The 17,832-nt window shown below is 38.0% G+C and overlaps 1 protein-coding gene across 3 annotated transcripts in view; it reads left to right on the top strand.

The window, feature by feature from the left end:
- Positions 1–17,832, top strand: part of USP12 (ubiquitin specific peptidase 12) — a 126,156-nt gene that overhangs the window by 55,153 nt on the left and 53,171 nt on the right. For 2 of the 3 annotated variants that reach the window (XM_034936485.3, XM_034936484.4), the window contains exons 2-3: positions 1–81; positions 10,695–10,908. In XM_034936485.3, coding sequence (XP_034792376.1) covers positions 1–81; positions 10,695–10,908 — 295 coding nt within the window. Of the gene's footprint in view, positions 82–10,694; positions 10,909–15,043; positions 15,127–17,832 lie in introns of those variants that run through there. The other variant, XM_014347411.4, reaches the window with a different exon arrangement.

Raw genomic sequence — 17,832 nt, 5'->3', positions numbered from 1 at the left:
GGCGCCAATGCTTCGGCATTAGAGAAAGAGATTGGTCCAGAACAGTTTCCGGTCAATGAGCACTATTTTGGATTAGTCAATGTAAGTATCCATTGATATGCTTTTAGAATCATGTTCGGAAGCAGTTTTAAAAACGATGAATGCATTCCATAAGTTATTAAAGGAAAATTGTTCTTTTCTATTAATAGAATTAAATGCTAAGAGACTTGATTGGGAATTTTGAAATGATCTTTAAGGGAAGGGAAACAAAGTTGCCTGACATCTTTTTTTTTTTTTTTTTTGAGACAGCGTCTTGCTCTGTCGCCCAGGCTGGAGTGCAGTGGCGCGATCTCGGCTCACTGCAACGTCTGCCTCCCGGGTTCACGCCATTCTCCTGCCTCAGCCTCCCGAGTAGCTGGGACTACAGGCGCCTGACACCATGCCTGACTAATTTTTTGTATTTTTAGTAGAGACAGGGTTTCACCGTGTTAGCCAGGATGGTCTCGATCTCCTGACCTCATGATCCGCCCACCTCGGCCTCCTAAAGTGCTGGGATTAGAGGCGTGAGCCACCACACCCAGCCAGTTGCCTGACATCTTAAAATCTTGGAGATACATAGTTTCTAACTTGTCAATCTGATCATCCCTATTTTGTCAGAAATTTCTCATAGCCAAAATTTAGTATTAATATATAGCCTAGTCTAAGTGATCTCTTGATTCTTTGAGAATGATTTACTTGATTAAATGGTACAAATGTACAAGTATACATTTAGCTGTGCAAATGCCTCCATGTATCTGTGGGGTATTTGACAATTTACTTCTCTCATTGTACCGGTGCTAGAGATATAAAAGTGTGAAATGTGGGGAAAAAGCACATCCCAGTTCTTATGGAGGTAATTCTAGTAATTACACGTTTTTAAAACTTTGGGAAAATTTGAGAAGTTTTACCCGAATGTTATCTGTTCTGAGTCACTGGGGAGTATCACAAACTTGTGCTATATAATTGTTGTGGTAGTTTATTTTATACTGTTGTACTGTACTATTAGGTGAATCCATGGCAGGTGTTTTAAAACGCATATATTGATAAAATAGGTAACACAGTAAGTTATATTGAACAGATTGGTGGATTCTAAATATTAGTCCCTACATAGGACTTATTAGATGGGTTTCTCATGGATTTGAGGAAAGCGGTTGAAGTGATGTGTGTGATTCCCTGTGCTTTGGGAATGTCTCTGTGCACTATGCATAAAACCTATAACAAAGAATCAGCACTCCCTTACCTTTCTCTCTCTCCAGAACAGGCTACTCATTACTCCTCTCACTTATTTTTTTCTGGAATTTAGCCTTATATTCTAATTTAAAAAACAGCATTTCAGTTAGAATTCTCAACAATAAAATTAAGACAAGCAGGAGAGAATAAACTTACTAAGAGACCATCAGAGGACGCTTTGTCTTTATCCCCTGGAGAGATTCATTTGATGAGTAGAAATATAAGCTTCTGGTCTCTGTGTCTTGTTATTATATATAAAATTAACATATCTACAGGGGCCACAGCTCCAACTATTAAAGGTTGGTGAACATTGTGAATTATGCTCAGAAATAAAACTGTGGTCAGAGTAGATGCAGCAGAGCTAGTAGAGTGGTTAATTCCATGCAGCAGGCTGGAGTGTGGTGGTGCGATCACAGCTCACTGCAGCCTTCACCTCCTGGGCTCAGGCAATCCTGCCTTAGCCTCCCGAGTAGCTGGGACCACAGGCACACACCACCATGCCTGCCTAATTTTTAAAAAATTTATTTGTAGAGATGGGATCTTGCTATATTGCTCAAGTTTGTTTTTTTTTTTTTTAAATGGAGAGGAGGAAAATACCCACAGATTAACCTAGCAGAAAATTAAACAGAGTAGTTGCTCTTAGTGCTTTAATGACAACCTGTTTTCTGTTACTTTCAGTTGCAGATATTTTTGTCTCAGAAGAATATTGTCACAGATAATGGCTCTTATGGCAGCTTACTCTTAATTACCTGTCACTATAATTTGTATAATACATAGAATGAGGATTTCCTCTCAGCTTATCTCCTGTAGATACAATGCTATTCCTGATATTGGAAGTAGAGAGGAGAAATACTAGTGTAGCTTGAGGACCTTTGGATGGGGAAAGGAGCCTTTGGAAGCTTTCTTTTGCTGTAAAGTATCCCACTTACAGGCCAGCTGTTTACATAGTCAGCAAAATTCTTAGATAACAAGTTGTTTTAACCTGATAAATTGCCTTTTTTCCTTTTATATTGTAGCTGGTTAGTACTTATTTTAGTAGAGCTGATAGAGAGTGATTTAAACCACAATTTAGTGTATCTTTCTTACTTGTAATATAGTCTGTGCATTTTTTTGAATAGCTTTTTTTTTCATTGTTTTATTGTATGGTTCTTTATTAATTTTCTAATACAGGTAGGCCTCAACACACAAGTAGCCTGGCCTCAGTAAGTCCATTTGTGAGGGTACTGTGAAATATGCTTTTCCTGTCTTCTAAGGTTTTAGGTTGTTTGTTTTAAAAATAATAAAAAAAGAAATGTGCTTTCCCTTCAGAATCTTTATTATAAAATTATGATTGCATTTCTAATCTGTCATATAAAAAGCTATTTAACCTGAATTGCTACTAGTCATTAGTTGGAGCAGGGTCCATTATAGAAATAAATAAAAATGAAACTTTCCATTTTTGGGTTATAAAGTTCATTAGGCAAATGTCTCTTGGTTCTCTTTTCTTTTGTATTGATTTCATTCTCATTCAGTTTCTCCTCATCTGATGGCCATAGGTTACTTGAGGTTTACGTTGTTGGAGAGTCCAGAAAATATCCATATCAAACCTGGGAAAAGAGCTCTGGCCCAGGTCCTCTGCCTAGACTGTACCAAGCGTCCAACCCTGTTTTAGGGGCTGTAAAAGGGCTTTGATTGATAACACGACAGTAATTTGCATAGAGAAGAGAAAGCAGTTCCCACAAGGAAGCATGGGGCAGTGGAGTAAGAACATAGGGTGAGGAACCTGACGTCCATTGGAGTATGAAAAGATGACTTCTGGGTGAGGTACTCAATGTCTGGTCTACTCTGCTGGAGTAAGAAGCGTGGTGGGTAGGGGGATGTGGAAATACAATGTTCTAAAATGTGGTCACCTAAACAAGAACTGGTTGGTGCAAGAGGGCATTCCCTTAGAACATCTTAGCATGTTCACAGAACAGGCACCATCACCCAGGCCCAGCATGGGGGGCAGGGAAGAAGTTGTGCTTCTTCAAAAACGGTTCCTTTTCAACATTTTTATTTTTTATTTGGGTTTTTTGCTTGTTTGTTTGTTTGTTTTTGTTTTTGTTTTGAGAAAGGGTCTTGCTCTGTCACCCAGGCTGGAGTGCAGTGAGTGATCATGGCTCACTGCAGTTTCGCCTCCCTGGCTCACTGCAGCTTCACCTTCCTGGCTCAAGCCGTCCTCCTGCCTTTACCTCCTGAGTAGCTGGGACTACAGGTGCACACCACCATGCTCAGCTAATTTTTTAAGGTTTTTGTAGAGATGGGGTCTTACTATATCGCCCATGCTGGTGTTGAATCCCTGGTCTCAAGCGATCCTCCTGCCTCAGCCTCCCAAAGTGCTGGGATTACAGGCATGAGCCATTGTGCCTAGCCTCAGTATTTAAACAAAGTAATGCTATTGACATTATGGTGTTAAAACTAGTAGTCTCCAAAAGAAGTGTGTAAGATGATCCATTGGGAATAGGAAGAAAATATTAGCATTTCTGATGTTTATTTTTATCTAAAAATGGTAGACTAAGCATTATTCCTAACATATGGATGAGACTGGTGCCTATACTCTATCTGTATATGATATGGTTGTATGTTATTTCAAGTTCCATGATGTCAAAGGGTTGATGGCATCATCTCTCTCATTTGTTTCTGCTGTGGCAGATCTATTATAATTTAAATGTAGTTTTAGAGAATTATATGATTGAATTTTAGTTAACTTAAAAGGTTGTTTTAAAAGTTATTATTGGCTGGCCACAGTGGCTCATGCTTTTAATCCTAGCACTTTGGGAGGCCAAGACGAGAGGATTGCTTTGAGCCCAGAAATCTGAGACCAGCCTGGGCAACAGAGTGAGACCCTGTCTCTTAAAAAAAAAAAAAATGCTGGGAGCATTTTGCATGCCTGAGTGCCTGAGGTCCCAGTTACTCCACAGACTGAGGTGGGAGGATCTTGAGTCCAGGAGGTTGAGGCTGCAGTGAGCCATGATCATACCACTGCACCCCAGCCTGGGTGACAGTAAGACACTGTCTCAGGAAAAAAAAAAAAAAAAAGTAGCTATGAAATGATGAAGGGCCAGTAACTGTTCTGAGTGTTGTATGTGATGATTCATTTAATTATTTAAGAAATTCTAAGAGGTAGGTGCTGTATTACCCCCTTTTTGCAGATGAAGAAACTGGTAAACAACAGTTTAGTAATTTCCCAAGGTCAGATAGTGGAACCAGACTTGAACCTAGACAGTTTGGTTTCAGATCCTATGTGCTTCATTACTGTGCTGTGGGGCTCTCAAGGCAGGCATTTCCTAAATGTATTCAAACTAATTTGATAGTAGATAAGACTACTAGTTGGATACCATGATTTAAAAAGTAAAGGTACATAGTGAGACTCTCATTCCCTTGCACCTATGTGTCTTTAGGAAGGTATCTTTTTCAGTTTTGATAGCCATTAAAACCACATATACAAATAACTGAACATCACAGACTATCAAATTGCTGTTTTAAAATCTAAAGCCTTTACAAAAATAATCTCATCGCTCTCACTTAAGACTAATAATTTTTCATGAAAATAATAGTGTGTAATAAATAAGACAAACATCTAAAATGTGCATTTTCTTAATTGCATTCCTTTACATTTTTAATATACATAGTATGTATAATTTATAAATGTGTAAGGGATGTGCGCTCAAAATGGTCTTAGTAGTAGGTATATAAAAAATATTTGCGGTGGGATGTTTGTTAAGGTTTGGAGAAGAAGGCATTAGAGAAAGCTCTTTGAAAGCAAGAATGAGATTGTATTCACTAAGCAATCAAAAAATCAATGATCAGACCTCGAGTAGGGTGGCAACTTTTAAAATTTCTTCTCCCTAATTTAAACCTACCTTTGATCTTCAAAACCAGCTGAGATAACACAGCATAGATTTCAGCACTAAAAGCAATTTTTTTTGTTTTTTAAGAAATTGAGCATTCACAAACAAGAACATAGAGAAAATCATCCCAGAAAACCTTTTGCACGAAGGCTCTACTCTTGAAAGATAATTTTTAGGTCTTAGGACCTTGAATGAAAGTTAATATTAAAAATCAAGAAAATTGAAGGAAAAGTTTCAAAATTATTAAAAAGATTGAAAGTCAGCTTATTCTGGAGAAAGAGTAGTATTTTCAACCTTTTAATTTTTCTTTAATGGGATTGATGAAAGTAAATAAAAGAAGACTAATAGCAGGCCTCAGAGAATTGATTATAATATTACTGTTGCTTTATATTCAGAAGATGAGCAAGTCATGTTGGACAGAAGTGTGAGCCTGACTTCCAGTAGTCTACAAAATAGAGACTCCCTCTAGTTTTTTAGCCTATCCTATTTGCTTCTCATATTTTTTATAGATAGGTCAATCCTCATTATCATAATATTTCTGGTATACTTGGAGATGATCTCTTTTGCTTTCATCTCCCTGCTCGGTGGAAGTTGTTCAATTCCCCTGTTGCCTATTCCAAAATATGGAGATTGTATCTTCTCTTCAGTTGATATAACCAGATTTGTTGGTCGTTAGCTTGATTAGATTGTAGTACAAATACAATTTTAAAGACAGATTTATACTGGATACTGGGTAAATTAATCTTAGTAACATTCAGTTGTACTTAACCCCTGGGTAGGGTTCATTGAAGTGTATCTGTAGTTACATTTATGATCATTGATATCTGTACGCTTTAATCACATACCTCTTAAGCTTAAGCGCCTCTTTTTCTGAAACCAGTGCTTGTCTCCTACTAGCAGTGTAGATATGAGAAGTCATTGTCCTCACTAGGTCTCAGGTCCTCAGCTGGAGAGGGGTTGGATCTCACAAGCCTCTTCAAAAAGTTGGTAACTCCTGTTTCAGTGGGGCAGAGGGATCTTATTTGTTTAATCTCTGTGGAAAAAAAGAAACATATTCAGACAATTAGGAGATTGAACATAGCAGAGCTTTTAAGTTTTATCCCCTCAAATTATTGGCTCTGCCTAGTGTCTGTCTTCCCTATGAACTTATCTGGTTAGGTCCTTTATTTGCAATGATTGTGACACATAATGACATGATTATACAATTTACCTCAAAGATTAAACGCCTCCTTTGAAAAGCTAGAGTAGGAGAGGTAAATATAATGAATCACTATGAACCCATCAACCTAGCTTGAACAATTACCAATATTTTCCTTCTCTTCCACTTATCCTTCTTTTTTTTTTTTTTTTTTTTTTTTTTTTACCTGGAAAAGGAAATCCTAGTCATCATGGCATTTTGGCCATAAATGGGACACGTTTAATTACATGTCTCAAAGTGGCAGGGACGTTTTAAAAAATATGATCACCTAATGATCACACCTAACAAAGTCAACAATTTCTTAATATCATCCAATGCAGTGGTATTGGATTGATTCAAGTATCTTCTTTTGTCTCAAAGATGACTTTTTTTTTTTTTTTTGGAGACAGAGTCTCACTCTGTCGCCCAGGCTGGAGTGCAATGGCGGCACCATCTCGGCTCACTGCAACCTCAGCCTCCCGTGTTCCAGCGATTCTCCTGTCTCAGCCTCCCGAGTAGCTGGGATTACAGGAGTAAAACGCCGGGCTAGTTTTTGTATTTTTAGTAGAGACGTGGTTTCACCATGTTGGCCAGGCTGGTCTCAAACTCCTGACCTTAATCCACCCACTTCGGCTTCCCAAAGTGCTGGGATTACAGGCTTGAGCCACTGCGCCCAGCCAAAGATGACTTTTTATAGTTGGTTTGTAAATCAGGATCTAAGTAAACTCCAGCATTTACATTTGCAATTTGATTGTTGTGTCTCTTGAGTCCTTTTCAACCTTTTTTCAAGTCATCAATTTGTGGAGAAACTAGGTCATGTGTCCTAGAGACTATTCCCATTTCAAACTTGGCCTTTTCCTTCTTTGTGGTATTGTCTCTTTCATTGCCTGACTGTTGACTGTCTTGTAAATTAGTAGTTACACGTAGAGACATGATTAAAGTTTAGTGGTTTTGCTTAAGGCAAGAATACTTCATAGGAGGTAAGATATATTAAAAGACACACAATATTCAGTTGTTCACTTGAGCAATGCTGAAATCGCTGGGGTGTTTAGGTCTGTTCACTCTGTTTTAAACATCCCCATCAACTTTTAACCTAATGCTTTGAGCATCCATTGATAATTATTGCTTAATCCATTATTTACAACCATTTCTTCTGATTTTATTCACTGGACTTATTTTATAAACAGAAACTTCCTTCATCAACTGTTTAGTGCCCCTGAAATATGGTTCTTATAAGAAAGGCAAGATGAATCTTTAATGTTTTTCCTTTTATATGTTAGTTTGTAATTGTCAATGGAGACTAAAGAGGGCTGCTTTTTAAAAAAATGTCATTATGTGTATACACACACACACACACACACATATATATCTTTTTTTGTGGAGAAAGTCTCATTCTGTCGCCCAAGCCCGAGTACAGTGGTACCATCTTGGCTCACTGCAACCTCTGCCTCCAGGTTCAAGTGATTCTACCACCTCAGCTTCCTGAGTAGCTGGGATTATAGGTGCGCGCCACCACACCCGGCTAATTTTTGTAATTTCAGTTAGAGACGGGGTTTCACCATGTTGGCCAGGCTAGTCTCAAACTCCTGACCGCAACTGATCCACCTGCCTTGGCCTCCCAAAGTGCTGGGATTACAGGCATGAGCCATTGTGCCCGGCCTAAAATGTCATTTTAAATTTATGAATTTTTGTATAGTTGGTGTGTTTTGATCCATTGCAGTAATCCTTTTGTATTAAAGTTGACACTTATATTTAAGATATCCCAGGCTAATCTTGCACATTGTACATTTCCTTTTTTTTTTTTATGCTTTAAGTTTTAGGGTACATGTGCACAATGTGCAGGTTAGTTACATATGTATACATGTGCCATGCTGGTGTGCTGCACCCATTAACTCGTCATTTAGCATTAGGTATATCTCCTAATGCTATCCCTCCCCCCTCCACCCACCCCACAACAGTCCTCAGAGTGTGATGTTCCCCTTCCTGTGTCCATGTGTTCTCATTGTTCAATTCCCATCTATGAGTGAGAACATGCGATGTTTGGTTTTTTGTCCTTGGGATAGTTTACTGAGAATGATGATTTCCAGTTTCATCCATGTCCCTACAAAGGATATGAACTCATCATTTTTTATGGCTGCATAGTATTCCATGGTGTATATGTGCCACATTTTCTTAATCCAGTCTATCATTGTTGGACATTTGGGTTGGTTCCAAGTCTTTGCTATTGTGCATAGTGCCGCAATAAACATACGTGTGCATGTGTCTTTATAGCAGCATGATTTGTAGTCCTTTAGGTATATACCCAGTAATGGGATGGCTGGGTCAAATGGCATTTCTGGTTCTAGATCCCTGAGGAATCACCACACTGACTTCCACAATGGTTGAACTAGTTTACAGTCCCACCAACAGTGTAAAAGTGTTCCTATTTCTCCACATCCTCTCCAGCACCTGTTGTTTCCTGACTTTTTAATGATTGCCATTCTAACTGGTGTGAGATGGTATCTCATTGTGGTTTTGATTTGCATTTCTCTGATGGCCAGTGATGGTGAGCATTTTTTCATATGTCTTTTGGCTGCATAAATGTCTTCTTTTGAGAAGGCACATTGTACATTTCTTATCGCAGATCTTGTATCAGCCATATCTTCAAGGTGTCCGAGTTCCTTTGGATGGGAAAAGGGTGTTTAGAGAACACAATCTGGGTATAGGAGAAACTTGTTGCTGCCACACCTTTTCAGTGGACAGAGTTTGAAAACACGTACACACAAACATGCATGCATGCACACAGACATACACTTTCAGAGTTATAAAAAGACATAAGTTTATGTTGATATTTCTAACTGAAGTTTACAAGGCTTTTATTTTTCTGATTTTTATTATAGCATCTTTTTTTCTTTACATTAAAAATTTTGGTTCCTTAGGGTATTAACATAATTCCTTGTTTGCTTTGTCCTATGATATAGCTACAATAGTTTCAAAATAACAATATCAATACATTTGTTTTTTTGTTAGTTTGTTTTTGAGACAGAGTCTCACTTTGTTTTCCAAGCCGGAGTGCAGTGGTGCGATCTTGGCTCACTGCAACCTCCGCCTCCCAGGTTCAAGCGATTCTCATACCTCAGCCTCCTGAGTAGTTGGAATCACAGGCATGTGTCATCATGCCTGGCTAATTTTTGTATTTTTAGTAGAGTTGGGGTTTCACCATGTTAACCAAGTTGGTCTCAAACTTCTAACCTCAAGTGATCCGCCCACCTCGGCCTCCCAAAGTGCTGGGATTACAGGTGTGAGCCACTGCGTCTGGCCAGTAGATTTGTTGTTGTTGTTGTTGTTTTTGTTTTTTAAAATGATTAGACTATATCTCATTAGGCATGTATGGTAAACATTCTTTAAGTCACCTGAAGTAATTCATTTCTCTTTATTTCTACCATTGAATCCATATACATTTAGGTTTTATTTTTGTTTTTAATTTTAGAAATTTCTTTTTTATTTTAGAAAAGATAGGGGGTACAAAGTAAATGTTTTATAACAACATTCTTTCAGAGAAGTCTCATTTTCATCCATCTCTCCATTTTTCCTCTTCTCCTATAAACATTTTTGTTAGCTTTTTGTTTATCCTTCCTCATTTTTTAAAAAAATATATAAACAAATGGTCTATGGACATACATTTGATATCACCCAATCTTAAACATTTTTCTCTGCCTAGCCTTTTTAACCTAATACTGTATATACTTGATCTCACCCCATAGTAGAAATATGAGAATTATCCTCATTCCTTTTTTATAGTTTCATAGTGCTCCCCAAATCTTCATGACTGACTTTTAGCTGTTTTATAGCTTTTAGAGCCAGTGTTTATTAATGGAAGGGAAAAGGAAGGCAATACATATTTATGAAACCGTGTGTCATTTACTTTATAAAGTAGGGTTATTTCCCCGCCCGCCCCCTCCCCCGTCTCGCCCCAATTACTAGAGTGGAGAGGAGTAGAGTTCAGTAAGATGTAGTGACATACCCCAGTGACATGGCTGGTAAGAGAGAAATTCATAGTTAAGGATTTGATGTCTTTCCAATACATCATGAATACTGTGACTTGGCATTTCAGTGGTTGCTAGACTGTCATACTGGTGACTTTTTCATGTAACGTTTCAGGGGATCTTGTTTTTTTTATTTTTTGTTTTTGTGTGTTTTAATTTGGATGTACCTAAGAACCTGATAGAAAACTTTACTTTTGTGATTTCCAAAGAATTTTTGAGAGTTGTATTTTAAAATGTATAATATAATGCAGTCAGTGTTATAGTAACAGTAGTAAGCGATTGTCATCTCTTTCTGTTCTCAACCATATACCGGGAATTTCTCTCTTGAAAATGTGTTGCCCTAAATTTAACAAAACTTTTTTTTTTCTGTTGCAGTTTGGGAATACCTGCTACTGCAATTCAGTTCTTCAAGCACTTTATTTTTGTCGTCCATTTCGGGAAAAAGTTCTTGCGTATAAGAGTCAACCTAGGAAAAAGGAGAGCCTTCTTACATGCTTAGCAGATCTCTTCCATAGCATAGCCACTCAGAAGAAAAAGGTTGGAGTAATACCCCCTAAGAAGTTCATCACAAGATTACGGAAAGAAAACGGTAATTCTACTTCCCACTGTATTAATGACATACTAGGAAGGTTAAATATAGTGTGCCATAATTCCAGCACTTACTGAGCATCATCTGTATGCCTGATAACATGTTAGCTGTTGAAGAAACAAGGATGACACGCCTTTCTTCAAAGAGGCACTCGTTTAGTGAAGGAGATAGTCTTACAGTAATTAATGCAAGATATGGTTAATGTTTGCATTGCGTTATACAGTGATAAAATTCTGTGTGGCAGCAAATGAGAAATCACAGTTTCTCTTTTTGCTTGCTTGGCTTTTCTGTCAAGAATGAAGGGTTTTTGTTTCTTTTTTTTTTTGCATGCTTATGCATTTGTTTTCATAATGCTTTCATGTGTGTTAACTCATTGGATCCTTGCAGTAGCCTTAGATAGAGAGCCGTGAAAAATCAAAACCTAAAAAAGGCTTGCCAGGAGCCACACTCCGGGGAAGGAGCTAGAAAAGACCTTTTGGCTTAGGGTAGATAAGTTTTAATCCCCCAACCCCTTTTTAAAATACTTACTGAGTAAGCCCCGCCTTCCTTTTCTCTTTTGAAATATTGTTCATTTAATTTTCACATGCCAATAAGTTGGACATTATCACCCTATGAAATAACTGAGGCTCAGAGAGGTTAATTCGTCCAAGGTCCCACAGAGTTAGTAAGTGGTGGAGCTGGTATACAAACTTACTTCTCCCTGATATGTAAGCCCAGTGTTCTATCTAACGTGGGACACTGCCTCAAAAATTCAAATGGAATTTAGATAACATGTAGAATTCTGGCTTTTGTTTAATGCAGGCATTTTAATCATTGTAGAAACAAAATTGAATGGCATTTTTAGTTGATTTGTTACCTATTAAGTAGACGCTCACAAGCAGGATTTGGGAAGTCTTTAAGATGGATTATTAAATACCCTAATGCGTAATCCCGCCTTTAAATTAGTCAGTTGACACTGTACACAGTGAATTGAGGTAAGCCTGGATCATATCTAGTTCCCTGAAATATAAGATGACCCAGAAACAGGCTATAGGCTATTATTCTTGAATTTGATATATTTGTTGAAGATTTGTTCATTTTCCCCACATACACATGTAGAATAATTGATTAATTGCTCATAAAAATACATCTTGTTTCCCCTAATGAAAGCTAAACGTATGTCCTTTATTAGATTATAGATCTGTTTATCTTGTTTTTTTTAGAAAATCAAATATAACCTTAATGCTCAAATGTGGATTGAGCAGTTAAGTCTTCTCAGTCTTTTTGTGTGTGTCTGTACAAAACTTTAAAAGTTTTGTCCTTGTGGAAAATTTATGTATTTGGTAATTGAACATGGCACCCTTTCTCAGTGACTTTATTAGTATTTTTAAAATGTTCAGTGACTGGACACGGTGGCTCACACCTATAATCCCAGCACTTTGGGAGGCCAAGGTAGGTGGACTGCTTGAGCCCAAGAGTTTGAGACTAGCCTCAGCAGCAAAGCAAGACCTTGTCTCACAAAAAATTTTAAAAATTAATCGGATGTGGTGGTGCACATCTGTAGTCCCAGCTACTTGGAAGGCTAAGGTGGCAGGATTGCTTGAGCCCAGGAGGTTGAAGCTGCAGTGAGCCCTGATTGTGCCACTCTCCAGCTTGGGTAACAGAGCAAGACCCTGTCTCTAAAAAAAAAAAGTTCAGAAGTATGCAGCTCATACAGAGCATACATTATTTCCCTTTTCATTTAATAGTACATTTCTCTTGGCCTTACTAACCTATCACATGGGCTCTTTATACAATGATGTTATCTTAGTTAGGTTGACCCTCATGCTGAACAGAGGTAAAATACAGTTACATACTTATGGCTTTATATGTTTATTTGTCAAACCTGGGGTATTTTTACAGTGTTCGTTATTTTTTCCAAATGGGCTTTTTTTCTTTTTTCATCTCTTTCTCTCTCTGTCTCTCTCTCTTTTTTTTTTTTTTTGGTAGAGATGGGGTCTCATTATGTTGCTCAGACTAGTCTTGAACTCCTGGCCTCATATGACCCACCTCAGTCTCCCAAAGTGTTGGATTACAGGCATGAGCCACTGTGTCTGGCCTTATTATTATTATTATTATTATTTTTTTTTTTTGATAGTTCAATAGTTACTAATTCTTTTTGTATTTAGGCAGATTGAATTGGTAACACAATAGAGTTCTTAAATACTTCTTTGAAAGAGACTGATTCTAGAATAAATATTCTAAGCCCATCTTCTCATAAGTTTTGCTTCATTTTTCTAAACTTCAGAAATAATGCTTAATAGAAAAGCCATTTTTTTAATAGAAAAGCATTTTTATTATTTGATGTTGCTGACATTTGCAAATATGTTTTGAAATATATTTTTGGCTTTTGAATTTTCCCTTGAGAATTGTGTAGAGAAGAATATACAAATCAAAGAGGATTTAATATATTATTCATTGCATATCTTTCCTTCTGAGATTTTGTTTGTTTTAAATCTTTGGAAAGTATGTTACTCATTTCAGTATTTCCACTGACTTTCACTGGTAGATGGTTCTTACTAAATTAATTTCCTGCCATACTATGTTAAAAATTTTATTCTCAATAGATATTAGCCCCATATTGTTTTAACCACCATTGCTTTATGTTACTAATCTTTTTGATGTTCCTGAAAGGAACTGATTTTAATTTCTATTTATTAATGAATTTTTGTTTTTACAGTTTTAACTCATGTTACCTAATCATAGCATAAGAGGACTGTTGCACAGTGCTCCTGCATAGAGTACAGCAACACTGGCTCCATGCATGTTACCTGCTGATGGGATGGATGCTAGCTGAGTGTTTGAGTAGACTAATCATGATAGATATATTTCCTGTTGTGTGCCAGACACTGTTTAGGAACTGATGATACAGAAATACGCCTTCAGGTACCTGACACCCTCGTGGGGAAGCAGACAGCCATCAATTGTGTGATGTAATGTGTCACTATCACGAAAAAAGAAGACTGGGAAAGGGGACAGAGGATGAGGGAGTTGCTAGTTCATATGTCAGTCATTGGGAAATGTCCCTGATTAGGTAATGTTAGATCAGAAATTTGAAGACATCATTTGAAGATCTGAGGCAAAAATGTTACCATCAGTAGGAAGAAAGTGCAGGTTGCCTGAGTGCTTGAAGGATGGCAAGAAAATTAGCATGGCAAGAGTGGAATAAGATGAAGATAAAGTCAGAAGAACAGGGGCCTAAAGCTTGGGTTTTATTTGGAAAGCCATGGGAAACCACGAGAGGGTTCTGAGCAGGTGGGTGATACGTTCTGATTTGTTTGAGAAGACCCTTTGGCTGCTGGGTGGGCCTGGGCAGCATGAGAGTAGAGGCAGGAGACCAGCCTGGAGGCTGTTGCAGTACCCAGGTAGGAAATGGAGTCCTCTCTTTACAGGTACTGCCTGTGAGTGATCTACTATTATTTTGGAAGAAATACAACATAGGATGGTGATCTGATTGTGTTAGCTACAGTTGACCCTCAACTGGACTGTTTGGGATCATTTTAGGTGGGCCTGAGGGCCACATCAGCTGGCATCTGTAGTTGTGTGCTCTGACTCACTGAACCTTAGCAGTGTCAGTCATTTCAGTTATTGTTTGGGGGCAGATCTACTTTTCTGTCATCATCTTAGTTGTTTCAATCCCTATTGTCCATCCATCCATTCATTCATTCATTCATTAAAAAATGGGAAATACATCTCGTTATGTGGCAGGCACGGTTGTCAGTCCTAGGGATGAGATAGAAAGGGTCCTTGTTCTTAAGGAACCTGCATGGACAAGCAGCGTTTCATGTGCCGTGGAGAGATACAAAAACAGATAAATTTAAGTCTTGGTCTCCCTCAAGTGAGGAAATTTTAGTTGTTCACAAATAATACCTGTTAAATATATTTGAGTAAATAATTTCTTATGTTTATTTCAAACAATTCTTTTTCTCCAAAAGAGCATAAATGGTATTTTGTGTAATGAGAGCTTATAGCTAATTCTGAATTATGAGGAGAACATAACCTATTTTTAAGCAGTGTTTTTCATTTTTTTTGCATTATTGTTGCAGCTATATCAGGACTATAGTAGTTTATAATCATACATTTATTTAATAATGAAATTGTCTGTCTCTCCCACTAGACTGTCAGTTCCATGACGGAGGGAACCCATTTGTTTTTGCTCACCATTGTATTCCCAGCACATAATCCAGTTCCTGGCACATAGTAGGTGCTTACTAAATATTTATTGAATGAGTGAATGAATGAATGAAATTGTTTAACTTCCAAAGCAAGTTTGAAGTCCACCTTTCCCATTATGCTACTTAGCAAAGAAGAAAGCAAACCATAAGAAAACCAGGGTTTTAAAAATTAAATATAATACAGTTCACAGGGATTGTCCTGAGGTCATTCATCAGTGTTATTTTGATGTTTATACAGTCCTGGTTGACGCTTTTAAAACTATAATGGCTGCTTTCACATACAGCAAAATTCTGGCATATTCAGTATACTCTAAGGAAAATGGACTACAAATAATCTTAGAAATATTTCAACAAAAGTTTAAAGATTATTTTTTTGGTTTACTTTGCGTCTCATTTCCAGAGCATTCAAGTCATTGGAGGTATTTTTGTGAATATGAAATCATTGCTCTGTGTTAAAAGAGCATCCAGAAAAAGATGTACATTTTTAAAAAGCAAAAACATTTGCACATTTTTGCTTAAAAAGTAATTATTTTGAAAAACATGTATATGCTAAAATTCTTTTCAACAGGGAGAAATTAGGCTACTTCAGATTGTGGCATCAAGCCAATATGTAGTTAGCCACTGTAGGGAATTATTCATCTCTAACCTTAACTAGGTCCTCAGCAGTGTTTATAAAATCTTTTTACTAGTTCTCCCTGATTATTCTTCTTTTTAGATTCCTCTAGGACTTTTCCAGTTGGTTTCCAACTTTTCTTCAGCCCCTCAACTCAACTTTAGCATAATTATCTTCCACTCCTTGTCTTAGTGGACCTGTTTGAGGTGGGTGGTTCCAGATTTGTGACCCGGAAATGGGTGGGTGAGTGAGAGATAAAGGTTCTTGAATTGTAAGGGATTGAGGTGCATGCACGTCAGGAAGCTGCCTAGACACTGACATGTCAAGGTTGGTGCAGGAGGCAAAGTGGAGAGAGAAACTGTGAATCAGGCCATCAGTGGATGAGGAGGAGGGAGATGACCTCAGAGAGAGGAGGGTTGAGGGTCATAGTATGGCTGTATCTTGGGCACTTTTGTGATTGAGAGCAAGTAGCAGTAGGAAACTAGAAAATGCCAAAGGTTGATAAGGCGAGGGAGTTTGTTTAGAACAGAATGGAGGACCTAGAATGAGCAACTTAGAAAGGGTTGGGAACAAAGAAAATCCCAAGGATGAGAAAGGAAATAAGGTGCAATAAGCAAATGAGAGTAGTAGAGGATAGGAGATTGAGGTTGAGAGGGGAAATGGTTATTATTTTCAGGGACGGAGGATTATTGCATTGAAGGGCAAGGTTAGATAATTTGCTTCAGTTAGCTCAGCTGTGGTCTAGACTTTTCCAATTGGTGGAACCACGCAAGGTTCTATGCATGACTTGGCCCGGCCTCGGAGGGATGGAGTGGACTGCTGAGAAGATTTTTGAGTTGCAGGCTGTCTCAGTGTTGAGAGAGGTTGCATAGACTTCTGCTCTGAGCAGGGAGAGGGGAATGGTGTCCCAGTGCTTTAGATCTACTATCTCTTGTGGACAAAAACCCACACACAGTGTACCAAATTCAAGATTAGTTGTTAAGTCCATGTAGGCTAGTACGGAGCTCTTAGAACTCATGACTTTTATTGTTTTTAAACATAACATGGGGATTTTGCTAAAGGCTAATGGGTCCCTCAGGCTAAACTTACAGCAGAGAAGTGAACTGTGGCTTCAGTTGCATTCTTAATATTATTGTATTTGATTTGAGACCCAAATTTGTGGAATGGATTTGGATGTATGAAAATAACTAAATAATGAACGTGAAAAAAATTATTGTGAATTTTACCATGTAATGCAAGAGATATCAGGGAAAATTCCTAGGGAGAAAGATTCAGGGTCTATAAATTAAACTTGTCTATTTGCAGTGTGAAACGGAAGGAAAGGAGACTTAGTGGGTTAAGTGAAGGGAGCTGACTTGAACTAGGTAGATTTAAATGGAAATGGAACAGACTAGACATGCAGGAAATGAACTTTAAAAATTGAAAGGGTTTGGGAAGTAATTGTATATGAAGAATATGCAATAGACAGGCAGATTGCTTGAGCCTAGGAGTTCAAGATCAGCCTGGACAACATAGCGAGACCCCCATCTCTTAAAAAAATAAAGGAATGTGTAACAGGCAGTGACAGGGAGCGAGGAAGTGGACTTTTTGTATGGAAAGCTCTATGTTATTTTTAAGCATGCAAATAATACATGCATACATTCTTACAATAACATTTCAGTACCAAACAAACCTAGAAGTTTCCCTGAGTGCTCTCTGCTTCCTCCCCAGCTCCTCAATCTCGTCTTCCTTTGAAATACCTTGATGCTACCAAAAACCCTTTTCTATACATTTAAATATATATGTCCAAATAGGAAGCCACAGTTACATTTTATGGGAACTTACAGTGGTGGTTTCTTTTTCTTTTTCTTTTTTTTTTTTTTGCGAGACAGAGTCTCACTCTGTCACCCAGGCTATAGTGCAGTGGTGCGATCTTGGCTCACTGCAACCTCCGCCTCCTGGGCTCAAGTGATTTTTGTGCCTCAGCTTCCTGAGTAGCTGGGATTATGGGCGCCCGCCACCATGCCTGGCTAATTTTTGTATTTTTAGTGGAGATGGGGTTTCACCATGTTGGTCAGGCTGGTCTTGAACTCCTGACCTCAGGTGATCTGCCCCCCTCAGACTCACAAAGTGCTGGGA

Source organism: Pan paniscus, chromosome 14 (genome assembly GCF_029289425.2).
Source record: "Pan paniscus chromosome 14, NHGRI_mPanPan1-v2.0_pri, whole genome shotgun sequence".
In the NCBI taxonomy this organism is placed as follows: Eukaryota; Metazoa; Chordata; class Mammalia; order Primates; family Hominidae; genus Pan; species Pan paniscus.
The sequence above is the reverse complement of the archived record's forward strand: the minus strand, read 5'-3'. Positions and strand labels throughout refer to the sequence as shown.